The sequence below is a fragment of the Labeo rohita genome, chromosome 2 (genome assembly GCF_022985175.1).
Source record: "Labeo rohita strain BAU-BD-2019 chromosome 2, IGBB_LRoh.1.0, whole genome shotgun sequence".
Taxonomy (NCBI): Eukaryota; Metazoa; Chordata; class Actinopteri; order Cypriniformes; family Cyprinidae; genus Labeo; species Labeo rohita.
This window is the reverse complement of record NC_066870.1, coordinates 16396211-16421282: the sequence shown is the minus strand read 5'-3', so window position 1 is coordinate 16421282 and position 25072 is coordinate 16396211. Positions and strand designations below refer to the sequence as shown.

The 25072-nt window shown below is 36.0% G+C and overlaps 1 protein-coding gene across 1 annotated transcript; it reads left to right on the top strand.

Moving 5' to 3' along the window:
• Positions 1 to 642: 642 nt before the first annotated feature.
• On the top strand, positions 643 to 25072 carry cdyl (chromodomain protein, Y-like). The gene is made up of 7 exons (XM_051136802.1): positions 643 to 1169; positions 12523 to 13303; positions 15328 to 15590; positions 16365 to 16537; positions 16643 to 16853; positions 21320 to 21463; positions 22588 to 25072. Exons 1-7 carry the CDS (start codon positions 1143 to 1145, stop codon positions 22744 to 22746), a joined length of 1758 nt encoding a protein of 585 aa, XP_050992759.1. The 5' UTR covers positions 643 to 1142; the 3' UTR covers positions 22747 to 25072.

Here is a 25072-nt window from a genome sequence, read left to right as displayed (position 1 = left end):
TTCTTTTGAGTTTGTCTTCTGATGATTTATCATACCTCACGACTACTTCATCTTTGTGGTCATTCATTCTCTGAGGTCTTCTATAATTTCTTCTTGGAGAATTTACATGTGTAAACCAGAAAGGAAACACTGTTATTTACAGTACGTGGCTCTCTATTCTTTATTCTGATAGACATAGGTGACACTTAGCAAAAAAATACCTTTGCATAACCCTGTATAACTCTAATTATGGAAATAATATAATAAATGTAAACAATCACAATTTCAACTAAATAACATTATTTAGGCCAAACAGGTCTAGGTTTGTTTCAATATATAACGACCAGCTGACTGTACATTATACCTTAATGTATAGATTGGATTTTTGGCATCTTTGAAAGCCTAACTTGACATTACATGAACTGCAAAACAGTTAACATTTTGATTTGGACAGTCCATATTGCCAATTAATGATTTTTTAATGCTCTCTAATGTTAAATATGTAAGAATAACAAGAAACTAAGAAATAAAATAAGACATTTTCATCTGTAAAAGGTAAAAAACCTTTCATGTGCGGCCAAAACACATTGAGAACATGGCATTCATGGAAATGTTTTAGACTGAGTCATTGGCTAAACTCACCTGGCGCTTAGCGCCATGAATTGTTGTTTAAACTATTGCGGATTTACGTCAGTTATGTTCCATTAGACATACACTCATAATCAACATCGATAAAGATTTGCAAAACGCAGATGACCGTCGTTCACAGCTCTATCACGAGGGTTGCAGGCAGTGCAAACTCATCTCGACTCTAATCTGCGTTCGATTGAGACTTCCTGTGTGGCAGCACTGAGAGCAGGCGAGCGCGTAATCAGCACTGCCTACAGACTAGTTCACGGTAACACTCTCTAAAATTGCCGCCTGGACCGACAAAAGTAGTCGTTTGGACTTCAGCGGGAATGAAACGCTTTATTCTCGCTATAATGTTGTCGGATAGACGTTGAGTGCGAGAACTAGACAGCAAAGAGATCCTCGGTGCGGGTCAAGCACATCTCACCCGACCAACTGAAAAAGGAGGAGAGGCCAAAAAAGACAACTGCAACTGGAGGAAAAAAGTGTCTACAATCCTCACGGATTGCCACAACGTCGAAGATTATCGTGACATGATGGCTACGGAGGAACTCTACGAGGTGAATGTCGGCGATTTTACCGTTCGTGTCCGTTTAGACGCAGTTAATCGATTATATTTGTGTGTAGTTGCACATATACGTCGCGTCCCAAGGCTCGTGTGGACTGCACTAGCGAACAGTCTTAACAACTGACTTACTCACTCTAATACTAGTTAAAACTACGTCGGTAGGGTTGCATGCTAACAATAGAAACTTGTAGCTTCGGGTAGTGTGGAGTCTGTGTCGTCCTGGTTGTTAGTTTGCGGAGTTTAGTGTGGAGAGATGCTGGTGGAGGCAGTGGATGAGGCGGGGGAGGGAAGGAAGGGCACTTTGGAGAGTGATATTTCATCAAGCTAGCTGCTAACCATGAGGTCTTTGGGGTGTGATGGACACATCAGGACAGCTGAAAGTCAGCTCAGTCTAGTATGTTGTGTTCAGGTCTGCGGGAACTTAGTTTCGCCCTCTTTCAAACAGGACCCGTGAATTTAGCTTTACTTGCCGAGCGTTCAACCTGCTTAGTTCAGAACTAGCCTTTCAGCACTGTTGTTTTGTGTTGTGATCGTCTTTGCTTGGTTTCATTTTCCAGTTAGATCATTCTCTTATGTTATTTTGAGATATAGTAAGTAGACTGAACATGGTGTATCATTTCCTATAAAGAGAGTCTAATGTCACTTGTTGGCTTGTTTGACGGATTGGCATTCAATCTAATGATCTGAGTGTGGTTTAAGTCATTCACAACCAATATATCTGCCTTTTAAACTGGTGTTTTGATGGGGAATCCTTGGAGTGATCAATACATACTGCATGCTTATGTTGCATGAATATACTTGAAGTATTTAGTAACTTAAATCCTCAATATATCCTAAAATACAGTTGCATTGTGTATTGAGAATTGGTTTAGATCAATATTGAGATACTAGATTAGAACAAATGTTCTTATTGGGATAAATTCATTGTTTTTGGCGTTATAATGGTGTGATGAAGACAGCTGATCTATTTAAACATGTTTGACCTGTTTATAAAGACTTGTATGAATAATATCCCCATTTTTAAACGCCTTAATAATACTGTTCTTTCAGCTGACAATACCAGAATTCTTAGTCATGATCCATTTCTGTGTTTTTTTTTTAACGTGTGGTCCTTTTTGCTTGTGACTTGGGCAAATTGATCCAAATGTTGATTCATGCCTGATCTTAAAACTAAAAGGATAGTGGTTGGTTTATCAAAATCACTTTTGCCTAGCCCTCTGTTCTCTAGCTTCTTTTAACCTGAAGAGTAATGAAATAACAAGGTGTTTGTTTCTTTTGCCAAGATATGTTGCCAACAGCCTAAGAAAGAAAAAAGAAAGTTATGAAAATTGTTCAGAATGTTGTGGGTTCAATACAAGTGTTTTAAACTTCATAGAACACAAAGGTTCTGGATAAAACATCCCATTCATTTTCTCAGTTAGCAGTAACATATTAAAGGAATAGTTCACCCAAAAATAAAACGTCAGTCATTAATTACTCACCTTCTGTGTTCATCTTCGGAACACAGATTAAGATATTTTTAATTAAATCTGAGAGCTTTTTGACCCTGCATAGACAGCAATGCAACCACCTCATTCAAGACTCAGAAATGTAGTAAGAACTTTGTTAAAATAGTCCATGTGGCAATGGTTGTTCAACTGTAATGTTATGAAGCTACAAGAATATTAAATACCAAGTTCATTGAACAATGTCTTCTCTTCTGTGACCTCGAAGTTCATTCATCAGAGTACCACGACGCATACATGTGTTCCTGACGCAATGTCCATCTCTCTTAATTGCTAAATTTCCACTAAAGAACTTCACTACAGATAAATTGAAAGAGAAATCCACCAATCAGAGAAGTCATTGTTACTGTAGAAATGAGATCACCTCAGCACTGACCTCCTCCTTCCATAAAGTAAATATCAAAGCAAAATCATAATTGAGTTTCTCATATAATTGTATAATAATATTTTCCAATGTATAGATATGTGAGTTATGTGTGTAATTAAAGACATTAAGTCAATAGTTTTATACTGTACCATTTTTTTCTAATTTGATTGTCATCTTTATTTTTCTGAAATCCCATTGAGGAAATTTAATGGGGAAAAATACTTACAGAACCATGGATAATATTGACTCCCTCATGAGTTGGACAACTTTGTCCTTGTGGTAAATGAACCTAATCAGTAAAACCATATGTGTATCCCAAGGGCATCTTGGTGCTGAATTATTTATGCTGTTTAATAAACTCATATCAGATGGTGTTTTAAAAATTTCAACATGATTGTTGTAGTGTTCTAAGTTGCTGTCATGAGAAAAGAATGATCTGATTTAGGACAGAAATCGCATTTCCAATGTGAGAAAAGGAACAAGAGGAACAGGAACAAGAGCTACACAGTACATTTGTAACTTTAACATCTGTGAAGTACAGAATGATGGGAAGAAAGAGGAGATGCTTGATCAGAACTCAGACCACATGAATCTGTCAACAGTTGTTCTAAATGCTACAAAACAAATGTATGAAATTCAACATACTGTATTGAGACATTATGGACTTGCCATTAAAGGGATAGATGACCCAAAAATTCTGTTATTAATTCATCTTCAGAACACAAATTAAGATATTTATAATGAAATCTAAAAGCTTTTGACCCTGCGTAGACAATAATGCGGCGGATTTACGTCAGTTATGTATACAAACTATATGTTGGGTCTTCTTTCCAAACTGATGTGATAAACCATAAGCCCAGTAGAAGAATGTGAATTTATAATGCTTGAAATGATGACAGAGTCCAGGATAAAAGATAAGAGTAAAAGCCCTGCAGCATTTTCTGTAATTACGCTGAATTCCTCAGGCAGCTTGAATCTTTGGGGAATAGGATTTTTAGCAGTGGCAGTGCTCAGCAGTGTCACATTTTTACATTCAATAAACAGTAATAGCCCCCAACACAAAAGTGTACTGCAGCATAATAAAAATACATGTTTTCCCCGAAGTTAGTAAGCCAACATGCTATATTTTGAACCTTTTTGTATATCTGTTCATTGTGTTTTTATTTGAGATTGGGGGGAAAAGAACCTTTTTTCTTACAGCAACAAAAATCTTTCATTTAAGTTTAATTTGAGCCATTGTTTGGCTTTTGAAACAAGATTGATGTTCCCAAGTGTGAATAAATCTGGGAAGTGATTCAGCATTGCTTTAAATCCATAACAGAGCTAAAGTCTCTTTCAGACTGTAAACCAAAAAGTTCTCATGAGGAGGGTTGGTGAAAATGCATTTTATCCAGAACTAACTAAAACCTGAATGAATCTTGACATTAGACAGTAGTGTTGAGATGGCTGTAAGTTTTTAAAAGACATTATTTGTCTACACTCTTAAAAAAGGTGCTTTAAAAGGTTCTTCACAGCGATGCCATAGGTTCTTCAGATGTTAAAGGTTCTTTATGGAACCATTTAAAAAAAAAAGGTTCTTCTATGGCATTGTGAATGTCTACGATATCATACATCTATTGTTTGTCCTAGTTTAATATTCATTTAGCCTGTTTGATTCAGACATTGTCTGGGTGCTACAAGCAATAGGCAAGACTTACAAAGCCAATACATAAAGAATTAGATGGGACAAGATTTGTTTGCAAGTCAGTCAAGTTCTTCCACACCAGGCCCAGGAATTTGCTTCTGGAATAACCAGACCCAATAATTAAAATAGGTTTGTACTATATGTTGTTATTAGGGATGTGCGAGGCTAGGTGACTAGTCGGTTAAATGGAACTGCTGGTTGACTAGTTGAAATTTAGTATTTTTAATGTTTCATTTTAAAATTATACATGGACAATGGACATTTGGAGTGGAAAACAAATTCATTTAATTTCACTTCAGACCTGGTATGGAACCATTTTCTTCGTTTCACTCGCTGTGGTCTCAGAGAAATGCCTGCTTGGAAGACAAGCAAGGTGTGTGAGCATTTAAAAGGGGAAACGTAATGAATAAAAGGGAACTGACTTTCTTCAGAAAGGTTTTGTTGACATTTTTTCATGTTATCTATGTATAATACCTAGGGAAGTAACAAAATCAAAATCGAATGATTTGATAATATCTGGATATGATATTGTGATATTTAAAAAAAACGACCAAAGAGATATTTATTTTAGATAACTTTTATTTTGGCAAATGGCAATGGAGCTTTTATTTGAATTGAAAACAGGCTTACAAAAATGCATCTTGCTACAAATCTAGTAAAATGCTGGGAATTATGCAAATGTGGATATAAAGCATAGCTGGTGACCGTTGCATTCCCAAACATGAACTGAGCCTACACTGTATAAATTACAGTGAATTTAATGGTAAAAATAGTGTACAAATGCTACAGTAAAAACCTGTTAAATGCTTAACGGTAAAAGGACGTAAAATTTACAGTGAACAGTGAAAACTGTAAACTGACATTCCCAGAATTCCCTTTGTTACATTTTTTTTTTTTTAATTTGATGTTTTTTTGTTGAAATAACCCTTTCTTCTTAGTTTTTTCTTAGCTGTTTTGTACATTAGGGTTCTATGTTACATCTAATGTTGTTAAATTAATATTTATGCATTATTTCAGTTTCATGTGTGTTACCATGATGGTGTTTAGTGTTTGTGTGAATGACACTGTGCACCTTCTATATGTTAATATTTAAAAGCTGTTTGTGATGAGCTTTGGTTCATCATTCTCATCACCACCTGCTTTTGGTGGTTATCAGTGTATTACAAAGGTACAAAACAGATTTCAGTACTTCAATAGGTTGGTACATTAACATTATATCAGTTAATGAAATTACGGTATTTACCTGTAAATTTAAGTGAAAAAATTCTGGCAACCACAGCTGCCGTTTTTTTACTGTAAATTTTACAGAATATTTTTTACAGTGTAGGATTGGGTATCGAAAATCGATTCTGATTCCAGAATTGGATACTTAAGGTCAGGAATCGTATACTTTATGTGAAATTAATTTCGATTCCGCCTATCGGTTCCTATGTGTAGTTCTTTTTATTTTATTTTTTTTATCTGTGAGGACCCGACCTAGCGATCTGCCAGGACCTTGCTTGCCAATCTAACTGCATATTGCTCCAAAGAATGGCTACACTTGCCATCAGAAGTCGAAAAAGCAAAGATAATATTTGTAATAAGCTGAACATGTTGCAGTAGAGGTGTCACCACCAATATGTCAAAGCATTTTAATTTAAGAGATAGTTAAAGATCACAAACACGATTCAAATACCAGCGTGATTATATTCTTAAATTACAATGATTCATCTGTTTGATTCCTCAAACTTTCTTCCACGCAGTATACGACCAGTGTGATTTGAACATTCAAATCTGCGTTCGTGCTGCTGCTGACCTGAACAGAGCAACTGTCATGTATATGAATGAAACAGTTTCACAGTCTTTTCAACCACACAGTTCATTATTTCTGTTACAAACATTCAAATGATCACAGAAGTACTGGGATAAAAGTTCGTAGTCTGGATATAAACTGATATGTACAGTAGAGATCAAAAGAGTAAATCACCCTTTTGAAAGTTAATTTGACAAAATGTTAAAGATTTATCGATTACGTCGTTATGCCAGTAGGTGGCGTAAAGGGGCTGTTAATAATGTATTTTTCTTTGATCATTCATTTAGAAACACTGATTCATCCAGTAATGAACCAAGTACATCTTGAGTGAATCACGGAATCATTCACCTATAAATTAGGCCTACATGTGATTTTATTTATTATCTTTGTTTAGTTGGCTAATGTTTTTTTCCTTCAGAATCGTAAGAGAACTACAACTTCCATTTAAAACAACAACAACACAATTTATCCAGAATCATGCAGCTCTATTTTGCAACAGCTCTTAAGTGAATCTTGTTTTTATGTAGCCTGTTAATTTTTTTTTTTTAATGGTGTTCAGCTGCAACTAAATGTTTAGCAAAAAAGAAACAGAATAAATATGCTTGATATCATCTTTTATTCACTTTGGAATCAAAACTGGGAATTGAAAAGAATCGTAATCGATACGCGGAATCGGAATTGATAAAATTCTAACGATACCCAACCCTAACAGAGCCGTTCTGAGGTGCGGAAAACACCGGATCACGAGCTGATTGCCAGAACAATGTGCACGCTTTGCTTTAAAACGTGCAACGAAAACAGACTTGATGAAATAGTTTTTATTTTACCTTTTTTCACTCTGTCGCGATAGTCCCTCATCATAAACGTAGGAGTCTTGTTGTCGTAGCTCCACAAACATTTCCTCCATTGTAAAATAGCAGGACCATTGCGCGACACGGTTCAAAAAAGTCATTGTCTCCATTTCATTTCGGCATGTTTAAAAACTTGTACAAAGGCGCTTTTGTGCTCCTATTGGCCAGTGTGACAGAAGTGATGGAACTGGTCGTGTACGACGCAAAGAAAATTAAACATGCTAGTCTTTCTGTGTTGATGTCATGAAGCATCGCAGAGGTGTCGTGCACTATGACGCACTACACAAGATGAAACGATTGAATCGTGCGGCCCAAGACAGTTTTGCTATCGCAATTCTACAATATAGAATAATAATGCCTAATAAAATAGTATTTATTTGCGCAGCACTGTTTTGTTTACAGTGGGGCTGCACGATATATCACGTGCGATATCCTTGTGCTTTTTGTCATTAAAGCCGGTTCTGTAATCAGCAGTAAATCCCCATCACATGCGTGCTTTCAGATAGAGCAGCGTCAATATACAGAGCTGTAATTCACCAACAAGCTGTGCAAAACCACACAGACGATATCATCAATGTTATACATCGATATTATCAAATCACACTGCGATAATAAAGTTGCTTGCGTAGCTTCTCGGTGAACTACGGCGTAAATGCTGCTAAATCTGAAAGCACGTGTAAATACCAAATTTAATAACATGTTCTTACTTAAAACTCACTTCATAACTTCAGTCGAGTGATTCAAATAAATCCTTCTGTGAGATGATGTGGCTCCTTACACAGAATAAGGCACACAAAATATTGTATAGCATTCTAAGCAGTAATACAGCAATGTCGAATAACACTGCATAATTAAATACTGTATTATAATGAAAATTATAATAATAAGTCAGATAAACCATATATTGTGTGTTTATTAGTCACGTTAAATCGTTAAAGTGATCGTTATTTCCTGGATTCTTCTTCAGGGCATATTTGGAGTTTTTGAGCCTTCAGATGGTGATTTACTACTGATCACAGAACCGTGTATCACTGATAAGATGCGCACATGAATATCGCAGCTTTTCTTAATATCGATTGCGATATTGTCGCAATTTATCATGCAGCCCTAGTTTACAGGGGTAACTATGGTAACCGCTGTATTTTTCGGCTTGTCCAAAAGCGCCACCTACTGTCAGAGAGAGAATTTGCATTTTCATTCGACCTGCTGGCTGCTTTATTTGCCATTAGCGTTGTAAATTTTAACCGTTTGATGAAGAATAATACCAATTCAGAAATTATTCATTTTGTTCATAGTTTAATTATTTTAGATGGTTTTTGTTTGTCTTCTGAGGGTTTTTTACTTTTAGACAAAAGTAAGTTACAAGTTAGTTTAAAATTTAAATCGTCATAGGACACATCTCTAGTTGTTATATGTACACAGTAACGGTTCCCCTTTCTGGAACCGTTAAACGTCATGAAAATCATTTGACTGGTGTGTTTTTTTTGTTGTTGTTTTTTTTCAATGGGATCTTTTTAGAATAAAAACTTGTTCTTGGTTTCCGACCCTTACTTTAAATGATTAAATATGGTGTGTAAATATGCAGCAGGGAGAGTAGTATAGTCTAATATAGATTAGAGTAATTGTGGATGTACACAATGGAGGGAAAAGTGTACTTGTAATTAGCAGTGTCCACTCAAGAATGTTCGAACTGCTTTTGTCCATACAGTGAAAGTCAATGGGGTTCAAAATAACAATGGTTAACTTTCATTGTATGAACAAAACACTGGGAGGTTTTTTAGACTGTCTTCTTTTGTGTTCCACAGAAGAAAGTAAGTCATACAATTTTTCAGTCAACATAAGAGTGAGCAAATCACAATAAGTAACAGTCCGATACTGTTTGCTTCATGATAAGAGGCAAAATATCTTATAAATGGAGTGAAAAGGACCTTTGATGATTGTTTGGATTTATTATTGGATTGAGTTATTTATCTGATGCTCTGATAGAAATTAATGAGGAGTGAGAAGATGATTTCTTCAGGCACCTCAGAAAGCACACGGTTTTGTGTCTCAGTGTGCAGTATTGTGAGAACAAGCCAAGCCAGCAGATATTTGCATGCCAGGGAACTTGAAGCTGCCGACACTTTCCTCTGTAGTGCCATTGATGTTGATTGAGGAGTTACACTCTCTGGGTTTCCTGAAGTTCACAAAGAGTCTTTTTGTCATGTTGACATTCACAGTCAGATTATTGTCATGAAACCGACATCAGCCTGGTAAAATTACACTTCTGTCATCATTTACTCACACCTTACTTAACGGAAAGTCTACTTTAGCTCTGTTTAGTGAATTGGTTGATCATGTTCACTAAACCAGTCTGATGATGATTTGTTCACGATTCATGATTTGATTAATTTATTCACCTCATTAGAGAGGAAGATAATTAGTGAATAACAGCCAAATGTTTGGTCTGTTTGTCACAAAAATATTTCACGTGGCTTCTAAAGACCTTGCTTATTATTTTTAATTTAATATGCTTTAATTTTGCTTTTCCATCCATTTTGTGAAGAGTGAAACCTCTAGCTGCCTTTTGATGTAACCACATTGTACAGAAAATCTCCCAGAATTTCTCCTTTCCAAAAGAAAGTAGGTTACAGGTTTGGAACAACATGAGGGTAACTGTAGACAGAATTTCTGTTTTTGGGTGAGCTATTTCTTAAGCCTTTGTGCTGTGCTAAAAATCCTTTACCCAATTTGGTGTTCCCATTCATAAAAACTGACCAGCCTTTTAAAAGTTGCTTGTAAATCTTTCATAATGTTTTATCATCAAATCTTACACCAAAAATTTATAAGCAATTTTTTGTAGGCCAGTCATTTTTGACCGGGAACACCACAAGTGTAATAAGGTAAGGGAAAAATACTAAAAAAGTACCAAAATTATCCATGTTTTAAGTTTTTAAACCCTCTGTTAAAATGTTAGTACATTTTAATCAGTTTCAGTTAATTAATGAAATAACATCAAAGGAGAAGTCCACTGCCAGAACAACAATTTACAAATCATTTACTCACCCCCTTGTCATCCAAGATGTTCATGTCTTTCTGTCTTCAGTCGTGAAGAAATTATGGATTTTGAGGAAAGCATTTCAGGAGGTTTTTCTCCATAAAAAAAGAACACATGGACCATCACACAACATGAGGGTTCAGTGATACGCAGCCAATAAACCGTAAATAGAAAGGGTGATGTTTAATATTAATTGCAAATTATATAACCGTCCTCCATATCTCAGCACCAACATTTAATAGTCATGAAACCTTTGGAGTTGGAGTGGTGGTAGGCAGTTAAAGGATTAGTTCACTCCTGAATTAAAGCTTCCTGATAATTTACTCACCACCATGCCATCCAAGGTGTTCATGTCTTCCTTTCTTTAGTTGAATAGAAATGAAGGTTTTTGAGGAAAACATTCCAGGATTTTTCTCCATATAGTGGACTTCAATGGGGATCAGTGGGTTGAAGGTTCAAATTACAGTTTCAGTGCAGCTTCAAAGTGCTCTACTTGATCCCAGCCGAGGAGTAAGTGTCTTATCTAGCGGAGCGATTGGTCATTTTCTAAAGAAATAAAAATTTATATAAATTTATGTACAAAAAAATTATGCATGTTGGAAAGGTCACGCCTCTTTTGCCCGGCTGAATTACCTACTATTTTTTGACAAACGCCAAGGTTGTGTGGTAATTTAGTTGCCGTCCGAATCCACATCTCTGTGTTTACGAGAAAAAAATAGGTTCAAAATTCAATGTTTAATACCTTTTTTTTTTATTATTTGAGTAATCAAATAATAAATAGGAAAATATATTATAAAATATGCTTGTAATAATAAGAATACATTTTACATCATATTTTTTTACATACATTTTAGAATAAATTTGTAAATAAAATTTATTTTATTTTATTTTATCATGCAATAAAATTCATTTTATTTACAGCAGACTGTCATGTGACTGGACACACTGTGAATAAAATTGTCATTCGTATCCATGAGTTTTATCACTGAGGTGATATGTAAATTTATTTTTACAGACGTTCATATGAGAAACAATTACTGTCCGAATATGTCACATGCAGTATTATATACTCACTAATAATTTACAGATCGTTTAGCAAAAGCTGAGGAATCAAATAAAATTAAAAATTAAAAATTAAAAGCAAGCCTCCATAGTGTAACGTGAACAGGTAAACAGCAAAGATGGTAAACAGCAAACAAGCTTTTCAAAATGAAAACAAAAGAAAAGTAAAACTTAACTGGCTGTTGTGACAGTGCTTGCTTTTTTTCCACAAGAATACCAAACTGTTCACCTCCTTTGGTTTAAGAAGTGCCATAGTTTCCTCAATATTTGCGTCATGTTTGCCACAAATTCTCAAAAAATTGCCATTGCTATTTTGGTCACAGTCTAGACCCCTGTTTTCTCCTTCAACTTCAGAATCGTCCAACATCATTGTTTTACCTTTTTTTGTAAAAGCCGTTTGAGTTTCTTTGACTTTCTTTGCACTGGGTCGGTACTTCTGCCTACGTCACGTGTGACCTTTCCAACGTGACTATGTAATACGTAAAGTCGAGCTAGTGCAAGACAAGCATTTGTGGATGAAAAGTATAGAATTTTTTTTTTTTTTTTTTTTTAGTAAATGACAGTTCGTTTTGCTAGATACGTCCCTTAATCCTCGGCTGGGATTGCGTAGAGCCCTTTGAAGCAGCATTGAAACTGCAATTTAGACCTTCAACCCATTGATCCCTGTTGAAGTTCACTATATGGAGAAAAATCCTGGAATGTTTTTCTCAAAAACCTTAATTTCAAAACATGAACATTATGGACGACATAGGGCTGAGTAAATTGTCAGTAAATTTTATTTTGGAGTGAGCTAATCCTTTAAGAATTGTAGAGTTTATTTATTCATCTATAATCACTATTTTAAGGGCCGATACAGACATTCGATGTGTTTACAACTACCTAATTTTCTTTTATCTAGCATATATAATAATTGTTACAACAAAAAATATGAAATGTGTACCTCTAATGCTTTTTTCAAGTAAATGCTGTTCCTTAGTCTTTCAACCCTAAATTGTTATTTTACATAAATTTCACTAAGCCGTACTTTATCTGCATGCCCCTCTTTAGGTGGAGAGAATAGTAGGCAAGCGTAAGAACAAAAAGGGCAAGACTGAGTACCTGGTCCGCTGGAGAGGCTACGGCTTTGAGGGAGACACCTGGGAGCCGGAGAATCACCTGTCAAGCTGCATCGAGTTCATCCATGAATTTAATCGGCAACACAGCGAGAAGCAAAAAGACGGCGCTTTACTCCGTTCCACGCGCAGCTCTCCCAACACAGCCGGAGGCAACACTAGCATCAACGCTCGCAAACAAATCAGCAGGCCTCAGCAGCCCTCAGCGAGTCCTAACACAGCGAAGACCTCTCCACCCACCCAGAGCACACCCTCCACAAAACGGCTTCAGCCAGCACAGCATTCACCACACAACAGTGATACGCAGCAGCAGAAGGGTAAGCGTTCGGCTGGTGTGAGTAGCACCGGTGTTACAAGCACAGTTACTGACACTGCTCCGACGGCAGCGCCGCCCGCTGCTCCAACTGTGAGCGCGCTGCGCCGTAGTATGGACCTGGCTAAATCTGGCATCAAAATCCTAGTGCCAAAGAGCCCAATGAACAGCCGCACAGACACAGAGGAGTCTCCCAGTGAAGCGGCGCAAAGTCTGGAGCAGGGAGGCCAAGAGCCAGATGCTGTGCCCCCTGAAGTGGCCTTACTGGAGAAACCTGCCATAGTTGTGCGTGTACCAGGAGAGGAGCGGGCTCGTATGGGCACGAGGCCCAGAACGCATACAGCCCTTCCGCCACCGCAGATTCCCATTACCCCTGCTGCCGTCCGCACGTTAAACGGGAAAGGTACAGTCATTTTGACTTATACTGAAAACATTACATTACATTCTTATGAGGTTAAGGAGAGAGGGGGGTTTAGTTCCAGACCTGGAAGCACAACTAAATTTTTTTGTTTTAGCCACACTCATATAATTTAATGGATTGTGTGTTATAAAACAACATAATAAACTCTAATAAACAAGCTATTGATAAATGAAAGCAAATGTGTTGCTGCAGAACAAGTGATTTTTAAAAGCCGTATACTCAGTTATCCCGAGTATGACGATGCTAGTTTTCCATCATAATTAACTTAGTCACAGTGGTCTTGAATTTACTCTTTGTTTAAAAGGGACATTGGATGCAAAATTTGCTTTTACATGCTGTTTGCATATAAATGTGTCTTAGCAGTGTGTGAACACAACCACCCTACAATGGTAAAAGTCCATTCACTTCTTTTTTTAATTCCCAGAAAACCTAAACAGTCTCAATTATTAAGCTGTTTTGATTTTGATTTGACCGCTGACGGACGGTCCTGTATTAGCATATTTTAGCCCTCAGCCAGTTGTACGCTGTAGTTGTACGCCGCTGTAGTGACAAGAAATGTTATGTCTGACAGACATAACATGCGTAAAAACAGAAAAGTGGGCGGGGTGAGCAGTAGCTCGTTAGCATTTAAAGAGACATGCACCAAAACAGCTTGCTGTGAACAGAGCTGATCATGACAAGGTAAAAAGGGTGTTGCTTTACATGACAATTGAGGAAGTTTAACCAAAGTTCATGAAGACCCTAAATCATACCAACTTGTGGAAAATGGGCATCTGATTCCTCTTTAACAGAAGGACATCCTGGTATTCATGTCACTTATAAAATGTTATAAAATAGTAGGTCTAACTGGTAATGATTGCAATCATTTATGTTGACACTTGTCTGGCCTTTTCATTTGCAGATTTACACTAGAGTTAATCACTTGCACTAAAATGAATAATTTTTAGGCCATAATTTTGCATCCATGATAAACACACCCCTTCAAACGTTTGGGTTCAGTAAAATTTTTCAGGGTTTGTGAACTATTTTATGCTTAAGAAGACTGTATTTATTTGATCAGAAATGCATTAAAGGAGAAGTTCACTTCCAGAACAAAAATGTACAGGTAATGTACTCACCCCCTTGTCATCCAAGATGTTCATGACATTCTTTCTTTAGTTGTAAAGAAATTGTTTTTTGAGGAAAACATTTCAGGATTTCTCTCCATATAATGGACTTCTATGGTGCCCTGAGTTTGAAGTTCCAAAATGCAGTTTAAATGCAGCCTCAAAGGGCTCTAAATGATCCCAGCCGAGAAAGAAGGGTCTTATCTAGCGAAATGATTGGTTATTTTCTAAAAAAAAAAAAAAAAGACAATTCATATACTTTTTAACCTCAAATTTTAAACTTCAAAATCGTCCTACATCACCTCAGAAGTACCAACCCAGTGTTTACAAAGTAAACATGCAAAAAAGATCAAATGGCCTTTACAAAAAAAGGTAAAACAGTGATGTAGGATGATTTTTAAGTTGGAGAAGAAAATGAGATGGCAGTTTTTCGACATACCCTAATTGTCATGAACCAGAATATACAATAGTTCATGCTGAGCTAGAAAAGATGAGCATTTGAAGTTAAAAAATATATACATTTTCAAGACCCTCTTCCTCGGCTGGGATCATTAGGAGCCCTATGAAACTGCATTTAAACTGCATTTCGGAAGTTCAAACTCGGGGGCACCATAGAAGTCCACTAAATGGAAAGAAATCCTGAAATGTTTTCCTCAAAAAACATAATTTCTTTACGACTGAAGAAAGAAAGACATGAACATCTTGGATGACAAGGGGGTGAGTAAATTATCTGTAAATTTTTGTTCTGGAAGTGAACTAAATATTAACATTTACAAACAAATTAAAACAAAAAGGGTTTTTTTTAATCACACACACAGATGGATGGATAGATAGATAGATAGTTAATACTGTAATGTTATATTTTATTTATTCATTTTTGCTTTTGATGTTGTTTTATAGGAGTGACAACCCTCATGGAGGCCTCGTCTGCAAATGGAACAGCCATTACTCAGAGTGGTGCGGCAGGAGTGATGAGCAGCTCAGGGCTGACAGGCAAAAGGCGTTTTGAGGACCGTGCAACTTTCGACAAGCGTCTGCGCTTCAGTGTTCGTCAAACTGAGAGTGCTTACCGCTACAGGGACATAGTAGTTAAGAAACAAGATGGTTTTACACACATTCTGTTTTCTACAAAGACCTCGGAGAACAACTCACTGAACCCTGATGTGAGTCCAAATATATGTTAGAAGTAACCCATTCTGATTTGACTTTGTTTAAATGCTCAAAAATAGTTTGATAACTCATCCTGTGAATTAAGGCTTTGTGGTATGATGGTAGCAGTAAAAAAAAAATCTGATGCCATAGTGTTCCTTCCAGACTGTATCGCAGACAGGTGCATGTAATGGAAGTCATTTTGTTTTGACTCATCTAGTCACATTCTGACGTAGACACAGTGTAAATAGGTTTCTGTCATATGTGACCCTGGACCACAAAACCAGTCATAAGTAGCATGGGTATATTTGTAGCAATAGCCAACAATACATTGTAGGGGTCAAAATTCTCGATATTTTTTTTTTAATGCCAAAAATCATTATGATATTAAGTAAACATCATGTTCCATGAAGAAATTTAGTAAATTCCTACCTTAAGTATATTAAAACTTAATTTTTGATTAGTAATGTGGATTGCTAAGAATTTCATTTAGACAGCTTTTAAAGGTGATTTTTCTCAATTATTTATTTATTTTTTTTTTTTAAATAAAATTTATATCAGATTCAATTTTCAAATAGTTGTATCTCAGCCAAATATTGTCCTATCCTAATAAACGTATTTATTCAGCTTTCAGGTTATATATACATCTCAATTTTGAAAAATTAACCCTTGTGACTTTTTGTGACGTTTTGTGGTCCAGGGTCACAGGGTCAACATATGAAATTACTCATACTCTGATGCTGGTCTTTCCACCCACCCTGATATAACATCAAAATGTTTTTTTTCAGGTAATGAAAGAGGTTCAGAGTGCCATGGCCACAGCTGCAGCTGACGACAGTAAACTTGTTCTACTGAGCGCCGTGGGAAACGTCTTCTGCTTTGGCCTCGACTTCATCTACTTTATTAGGCGGCTCACGGATGACAGGAAAAAAGAAAGCATTAAAATGGCGGAGACAATCAGGTACAAAATGATGAAAATATAAACAGGTATTTTACCTCAATATTTCACTGAACTGTTTTGTAAAAGTAGCTGTATATAAACCGATGTATTTTCTGTTGTCTTCAGAACTTTCGTCAACACATTCATCCAGTTCAAGAAGCCCATCATTGCTGCTGTGAATGGCCCTGCTATTGGCCTCGGAGCATCTATCTTGCCTCTGTGTGATGTCATCTGGGCCAACGAGAAAGCTTGGTTCCAGACTCCTTACACAATCTTTGGCCAAACCCCAGACGCCTGCTCCTCTGTAACATTCCCTCTCATCATGGGAGTCGCCTCAGTAAGTATATCAATAGTGTGCCTCTGCATGAGTAGCTCCTTTCACACAGCAATCCTGGTAATGTACCGTAAAATTACCAGAATGACTTTACCGGTAAATACACAAATATGCTGTTCAAACAAGCAATGGTGTTTTGGCTTTTTGGTAAGAGACTATTCACACATCAGCACCAGATCAAACAGAACCCGTTTTTGCTGTTATAAACACTAGACGCGCATAATAGTATCGTAACTGCAGAGCCGCAGAGCTGATGAATGGATAAGAAGGCTGGGTCTCGTGTGAGACATGTTGAAAAAGCTGCAAGACGTGGTGCAGCGGTCGAAGACAATCTATCATATATTTACAAAGAAAAACTAATAAAAAGCAGCGGAGCTTAATGTAAACAGCTCAGAGTAATCATGACTTTATGATTGGCCCAAAGCATACGTTAGCACGTTCTGCATGCTCATACCAGTAATCTTGTTCTGCATCACACAGAGCACATGACCAGTCACTTACTGGTAATGTTACAACTTCTCATACCAGTAAACTGCCAGAATTAATGTACCAATATTTTTAAGAATGTCCTGTTCACACATGTTCTTTTAATGGTTATTTACTAGTAAACCCTGTGTGTGTGAAAGGGGCAAGTGACTTTTGTTCAACTTGCTTAGTTCCAAGTCATTTATATGTGCATATCTGTATATAGGTATGTGTGTGTGTGTGTGTGTGTGTGTGTGTGTATTTGCTTTTGAAAGAACTGTCTTATGCTTTAAGGCTGCATTTACAGTGGCATGCAAAAGTTTGGGAACCCCTTGCAGAATCTGTGAAAATGTGAATAATTTGAACAAAATAAGAGAGATCATACAAAATGCATGTTTTTTTTTTTTAATTATTACTGTCCTGAGTAAGATATTTTACGTAAAAGATGTTTACATATAGTCCACAAGACAAAAAATAGCTGAAATTATTCAAATAACCCCCTTCAAAAGATTTGGAACCCTTGGTTCTTAATACTGTGTGTGGTTACCTGGATGATCTACAACTGTTTTTTTTTTTTTGTTTTGTGATGGTTGTTCATAAATCCCTTGTTAGTTCTGAACAGTTAAACTGAGCACTGTTTTTCAGATCCAGTATCTTTTGCATATTTGAACCCTTTCTAGTAGTGACTGTATGATTTTGAGATCCATCTTTTCACACTGAAGACAAGTGAGGGAAACACAACTATTAAAAAAGGTTCAAACATTCATTGATGCGCCAGAAGAAAACATGATGCATTAAGAGCTGGGGAGTGAAAACTTTTTCAACTTTTCTTCTGTTGCTTCCAAAGGACAGTACTATATGGAAAAAAAAAAAAAAAAATTAAACAAAATAAAAAAAATTGGACATCTTTATCCTGTTCAAAGGTTTTCACCCCCCCGGCTCTTAATGCATCGTCTTTCCTTTTTTTGTCTTGTGGACTAAATGTAACCATCTTTTATATAAAATATCTTACTCAGGACAGTACTAAATAAAAAATAACATGCATTTTGTATAAGCTCTCTTATTTTGTTAAAATTCACATTTTCACAGATTCTGCAAGGGGTTCCCAAACTTTTAAATAAAAGTGTAGGAGTGTGTGTGTATTTCCATTTGAACAAAGTGTCTTACGCTTCAAAGTTGCATTTATTTGTTCAAAAATACAGCATAGTATTATTTAGGAATTATTTTAAAATTGAAAACAGATATTTCTAATTATATATTTATTCCAAAGCTGAATTTTCAGCAGCCATTATTCAAGTCCTCAGTGTCACATGATTCTTCAGAAATCATTCTGATAATCTGATTTGGTAATGTTTGTGTATGTGTTTTTTTTTGTTTGTTTGTTTTTAATAAGGAATATTTTTATTAGCAATGATACATTAAATTGATAAGTGTGACAGTCAATGCAATTATAATGTTACAAAAGATTTATATTTCAAGTTAATGTTCTTTGGCCAAAGAATCCTGAAAAAATGTATCATGTTTTAGTTTAACATTGAGAGTAATAAGAAATATTAATAATTAAACACCAGTAATAACTGATAAAGGATCATGTGGCATTGAAGACTGCAGTAATGACTACTGAAAATTCAGCTTTGCCATCAGAGGAATAAATTACATTGTGAAATATATGAAAATAGAAAACAGTTTTTAACTGAAATGTGTGGATTGCACCAATAAGCATTAAATTAAGAAAAGTTTTTTGATTCACCATTTTGAATAAACAGCAACAATGTTAATGTTCCATATCCTTCTTTATTGACTACCAGAAACACTCTGACAAAAGTAGCTCTTGCTGATAAATGAAAGAAACTTGTAAAATGTCAGGTGCCTGTATAAACTGCTGCTTAGAGAGAATGTTAGAATAAATAGCTGAAAACATTAAGGTAGCAGGTATGGATTATATTAACCTGGAAATATATTCTAGTATAAAGAAGTGGAGTAACATGGCAGCATACCATATGCGGTGTCTACCTTCAGTTTTAATTAGGGATGCATGATATTGGATTTTTGCAGATATGCCAATATTTTTCAACTCATTTTCTTCAATAGCTGATACCAGTATATTTCCTTTTGTTTGAAAACAACACCAAGTCTTTCCTGTGTGGAAATTATAAGCAAATTATTTTTAATTGTAGCTTTGAAAATAACCATAAATAAGCTATACATCAATCGCTGCTGCTTCTTTTTTTCAGAGAAATTTAACATAACCTTAACATTTAATTTTAAGATTTAACATTTATAGAAGGTCTAAAACAGAAGAGAGTTCATAATTTGTTTAAACAAATGTAATCTATTACACATGAATAAGTAAATCGGTATATAAAATTGAAGTATCATGTTTGGGGCTTTTTTTAATTAATGTAAGCTGTAGCTTCTGAAATTTAAATCATACGTACATACAAACGTACTTGTGATTTTATGACATCGATTACTGCTTTATTTAATCAGAAACACAGTCTAAATGTTATTTGTGTATTTTACTTTCATTTTATTAGAATTAGGCTAACAGCGCCCCCTATGGAATTAAAACTCCTTACCAAACGGCCATTAGGACCCAGGGGAGGCTGCCGCTGCTATTGCATGTGCTATTACTGTTTACTCTAGGCAGTGATCCAAAACCGTGAATCTAATCATCGTTCAGGCAAAACTTGGCTACAAGAATGAGCCACACTGCTGACATGATCTAATCGCTAGCACTGCCTGAGCACATGCGAGTTATTCCTCATGTCGGCAAGACATATTGGCATAAATTTTCATATCGGGCCGATGCCAGTATTTACATTTAAAGCCATTATCGTCCGATTCCGATATCAGTCCGATAATATCCGGCCCTTTTGTTTTAAAGGAATAGGTCTCTTCCAGAACAAAAATTTACAGATAATGTACTCACCCCCTTATCATCCAAGATATTCATGTCTTTCTTTCTTCAGTTGTAAAGAAATTGTTTTTTGAGGAAAACATTTCAGGATTTTTCTCCATATAATGGGCTGCCATGGTGCCCCGAGTTTGAACTTCCAAAATGCAGTTTAAATGCAGCTTCAAACAATCCCAAATGAATTTATAAACGATCCCAACCGAGGAAGAAGGATCTTATCTAGCAAAACGATCTATTATTTTCATTAAAAAAATACAATTTAAATACTTTATAAATCTCAAATGTTTGTCTTGTCTTGCTCTCCCTGAGCTCTGTGTATTCTGGCTCAAGACAGTTAGGGTATGTCGAAAAACTCCAATCGTATTTCCTACCTCAACTTCAAAAATCATTTCAAAATCATCCTACATCACTGTAGAAGTTACGATCCAGTCAAACACCCTTAACAAAAAAGGTAAAACAACGATATTTGAAGTTGAGGGAAAACTTGAGATGGGAGTTTTTTGACATACCCTAACTGTCATGAACTGGAGCAAAAACAGTTCAGGCAGAGTAAGACAAGATTAGTGTTTGACATTAAAAAAGTATATCAATTTGTATTATTTTTATGAAAATAACAGATCGTTTCGCTAGATAAGACCCTTCTTCCTCGGCTAGGATCATTTAACTGCATTTTGGAAGCTCAAACTTGGGGCACCATAGACGTCCATTATATGGAGAAAAATGCTTTCCTCAAAAAAAATGTTTTCCTCAAAAAACATAATTTCTTTACAACTGAAGAAAGAAAGACATGAACATCTTGGATGACAAGGGGTGACATTATCTGTAAATTTTTGTTCTAGAAGTGGACTTCTCCTTTAATGCACTTTTTGGTAGTAGTTGTACATTCATACTGGCAAAACATTTACATGTTAGCTGCCTACAAAGAAACAGTGTACCCAATTTATTTAGACAAAATATTCACAGTTATTGAGGAAAGATGTGGATAATTAAGAATAAAAAAAAATTAATATTGAACTAAAGAGAGGTGAGACGGTGTGCACAGATTGCCTCTTCATTGTAATTTCGTGTTTGTCTCTTGTCAATGTAGGCTAATGAAATGCTACTGAGCGGGAGGAAGTTGACAGCTCAGGAGGCTTGTGCCAAAGGACTCGTGTCCCAGGTTCTGTGGCCAGGGACCTTCACACAGGAAGTCATGGTCCGCATTAAGGAGCTAGTATCTTGTAATTCAGTTGTAAGTCATCTTTTCATTTGTTTGTTTTTTTCTGGTCACATTTTCTCAATGCATACATCCTAGGGCTGCAACGATTAATCGCACGATGTAGTAAAGCGATGTAGTACTAATCAAAGTACCGGCTTCATTGACTAAACGCGCCTCACGACATCGTGCGATTAATTGTTGCAGCCCTAATACATCCACACATTCCCCTCAACCAGTCATATTGTGTTTTTTTTTTTTTTTTTTTCTTTAAAGAAGTTCACTTCCAGAACAAAAATGTACAGATAATTTACTCACCCTCTTGTCATCCAAGATGTTCATGTCTGTCTTTCTTCAGGTGTAAAGAAATGATGCTTTTTGAGGACAACATTTTAGGAATTATCTCCATATAGTGGACTTCTATGGTGCCCGTGAGTTTGAACTTCCAAAATGCAGTTTAAATGCAGCTTCAAAGGACTCTAAACAATCCCAGCTGAGGAACAAGGGTCTTATCTAGCGAAACGACCTGTCATTTTCTAAACAAATTGACAATTTATATAATTTTTAACTTCAAACGCTCATCTTGTCTTTGTTTGTGTGAACTCTGTGTATTCATCTCATTTTCTCTTCACTCAGAGCTAGACAAGATGAGCGTTTAAGGTTAAAAAGTATATAATGTGTCAGTTTTTTTAGAAATTAACCAACCGTTTTGCTAGATAAGACCCTTCTTCCTCGGCTGGGATCGGTTAAAGCTTTTCAAAGCTGCATTTAAACTGCATTTTGGAAGTTCAAACTCGGGGGCACCATTGAAGTCCACTATAATTTTCTTTACAACTGAAGAAAGACATGATTTTTGTTCTGGAAGTGAACTTCTTTAATAGCCTCTCATTGTAGCTCATGTGCATTTGTTACTTACAGTCTTTCTAGAATGAATTGGAAGTACGCTTTATCCTTTAACATGATGCTTCTGCTGTTTATAGTCTTTTAAACCCTTCTGAGGCTTTGATTCATCAGTACATCATGTATTTATAACAGTTCACTTCTGTACAAAATCACAATGCATCCACATCCATAAGTCATGTGCCTTCTTTTCCTTTTTCTTCCTTATTTTGTTCCCCTCATCTTATTTGTCACGGCGACGCTGCCGGAAAACACTGAAGGTTCTGCGCGAGTCCAAAGCACTGGTGAGGAACATTAACCGGGCCGCCCTGGAGCAGGCCAACGAGCGGGAATGTGAGGCACTTAAGAGGGTCTGGGGCTCTCCTCAGGGCATGGACTCCATACTCAAATATCTCCAGAAGAAAATCGATGAATTCTAAGTCACTTAAATGTCCTACGGGTGTCACAACCTCCATCCTCAAGTGCCTGATGTTATTTAAACAAGGTTTGTCAGTGGTTACTTTCTTAGATGGAACTCCCCAGACTCGGCACGGTCAAACCCGCACTTCATCTTCGTCCAGGACGTATTTCCTTTTCATCAGACTGCAGAAAGCAGCGTCTCACTCTGCTACACTTGATTATGACTTCAATGCAAAGTCTGTGATAAATCTTGCACTGCGCAGAAGGACCGAATGCCTCGATATGTCTAAATTCCTGTCATCTTTCAGCTCAATCTCTGTTGTTTCAGGACAAGTAATGACTTTGTCATAGAGGTAATATGGATTTGGGCTACTTTTTGACACACCACCTATGCAGACTGATTGAGGAAAGAAGGATAATGTCAGTTTAATTTAAGAAAGGGATGCATGAGACTTCAACGAGTTGCGCTAAACTAACGGATTGCATTTAGAATCAAGTCTTTAGTGGGTAGCAGGCTTTTCTTTAGTAGGTACTTTTTTTATTCAGAAACTACAAGTCATCTCAAGCCTTGAATATTCAGGCAAATCTTGCTGGCATTTACATCGGCCAGCCCTTCGAAGTCATTTTTAAGAATGGAAACAAGAAAACAGACAGCTTTGAGATTTAGCATCAGTGCTGTTTCTTGAAACTACTAATTGAATTTCTGATTTATACAATGATCAAATGAACAAAATGAGGATTTGCAAGGCGCTGGCTTAGTGGGAATTAACAGTTATTTGTATCAAAGTTAACTTTTGTACCTGGCTTAATTTTAAAAGTTTTCTGCTTAGAATTTCATTTGTATGCATACAAACTGTTTGCTTTTTTTGAATAAGATACCACCAAATAATTTTGATGTAAATGTTGTTGACACAATATTTCTAATTTAATAACTTATGACATTGTGAATGAGGGGTGTTCCTCATGAGTCAATAAAGGATGCTGGCGTTTTAAATTTGCATCCTTTTTTTTCTGCTGGTTCAAACAGACCGGACTGCTGTATCATCAGAAGAGCCCTGGAGATCCAACAACCATCTCTGAGGGAAGATCCTACTGAAATCCACCCTGAACATCTGTAGTGACTAGCTAGTATGCACTGTCTGTTATTAAATAGAATGGCTTTTTTTTTTTCTTTTTTTTTTTTCCATAATTTTTTTGTGGGTAGGGATTGCGTTAGAAAATGGGTTGCCAGATTGTGGGTGTCTACATAAAATGCATAACAAAATGTGACTTTGCAAACGTTTTTTTTTTTTTTTTTTTTTTTTCCCCCCAGTGCTAAAGTCCTACCTCTCAAAATCCCCATTTTTATTTTTTTAGTAATTAAGCGCCTGTTCAAACTGTTAAAATATCATTTCTGGTACAGATTATCTATGCACTATTTCTTACTCAACTCCAAACGTATCCAAATTGGTCACATACTTTAACTGAAATATTACTTCAGGTAAGCCCCAATAATAAAATGTGTAACTTATATATGTTATTAATTGTGTTCAGTATTTATTGACCATAGATAGAGTTTGCTGAAGTGGTTCCTTAACATGGATTAACAGATGCTTGTGTTTTCCCCTTCCCAAATGAATTCTTGTTTACGAAATTATATTTATGATTGTGGATAGAATTGTTTTCTTTCTATTATACTTATTGCTTTTGTTCAGTTCTTATTTTTATTGGAGAGTTTTCCAAAACAATGTGGCGGGTGCATTGTGACATTAATAATGTCTTTTGTATTTTAACTTGTGATATGGAAACTCTTATAAACTGTCAATGAAACTAGTTTTGATCTGTGATAATTACCATTTAATATCTGTTAATATCCCTGAAAGACAAAACCCAGAAACACATCCTAATTTTCTTAATGCAGCTTTGCAAGATCTGAATTTTGTTTGTGATTATTTTTTTTTGTAAATTTATGACATTTGAGCTCAACCCTCTTCTCTATTATGGATGTCTTTTGAATTCTGTATACAGGGTGTTGTAGTTTGATGTAAAACATTGCTGACTCTATACATGAGGAAAAAATAACTTTGTTCCAGTCTCTTCACTGACAAAAGTATATCTGTTATCAGCATTTTCTGACTTTCAGCATAGCTGTACATATGTGATCTGCCTTTAGTTTCAAATGCTGGTCAAAACTAGATTATTTTATATATATAATGGCAAGGCTTATTTCTTATAGTTGATATACTAAATGCTATAAATTGTACAATCTGTAAAGATTATTTTTAGGTTTCTGAACATGTAACAGCTGTGAAAATGACTGGTCCAAATAAATTGATGATATTCTATACTTTTTTTTTTTACTTACTC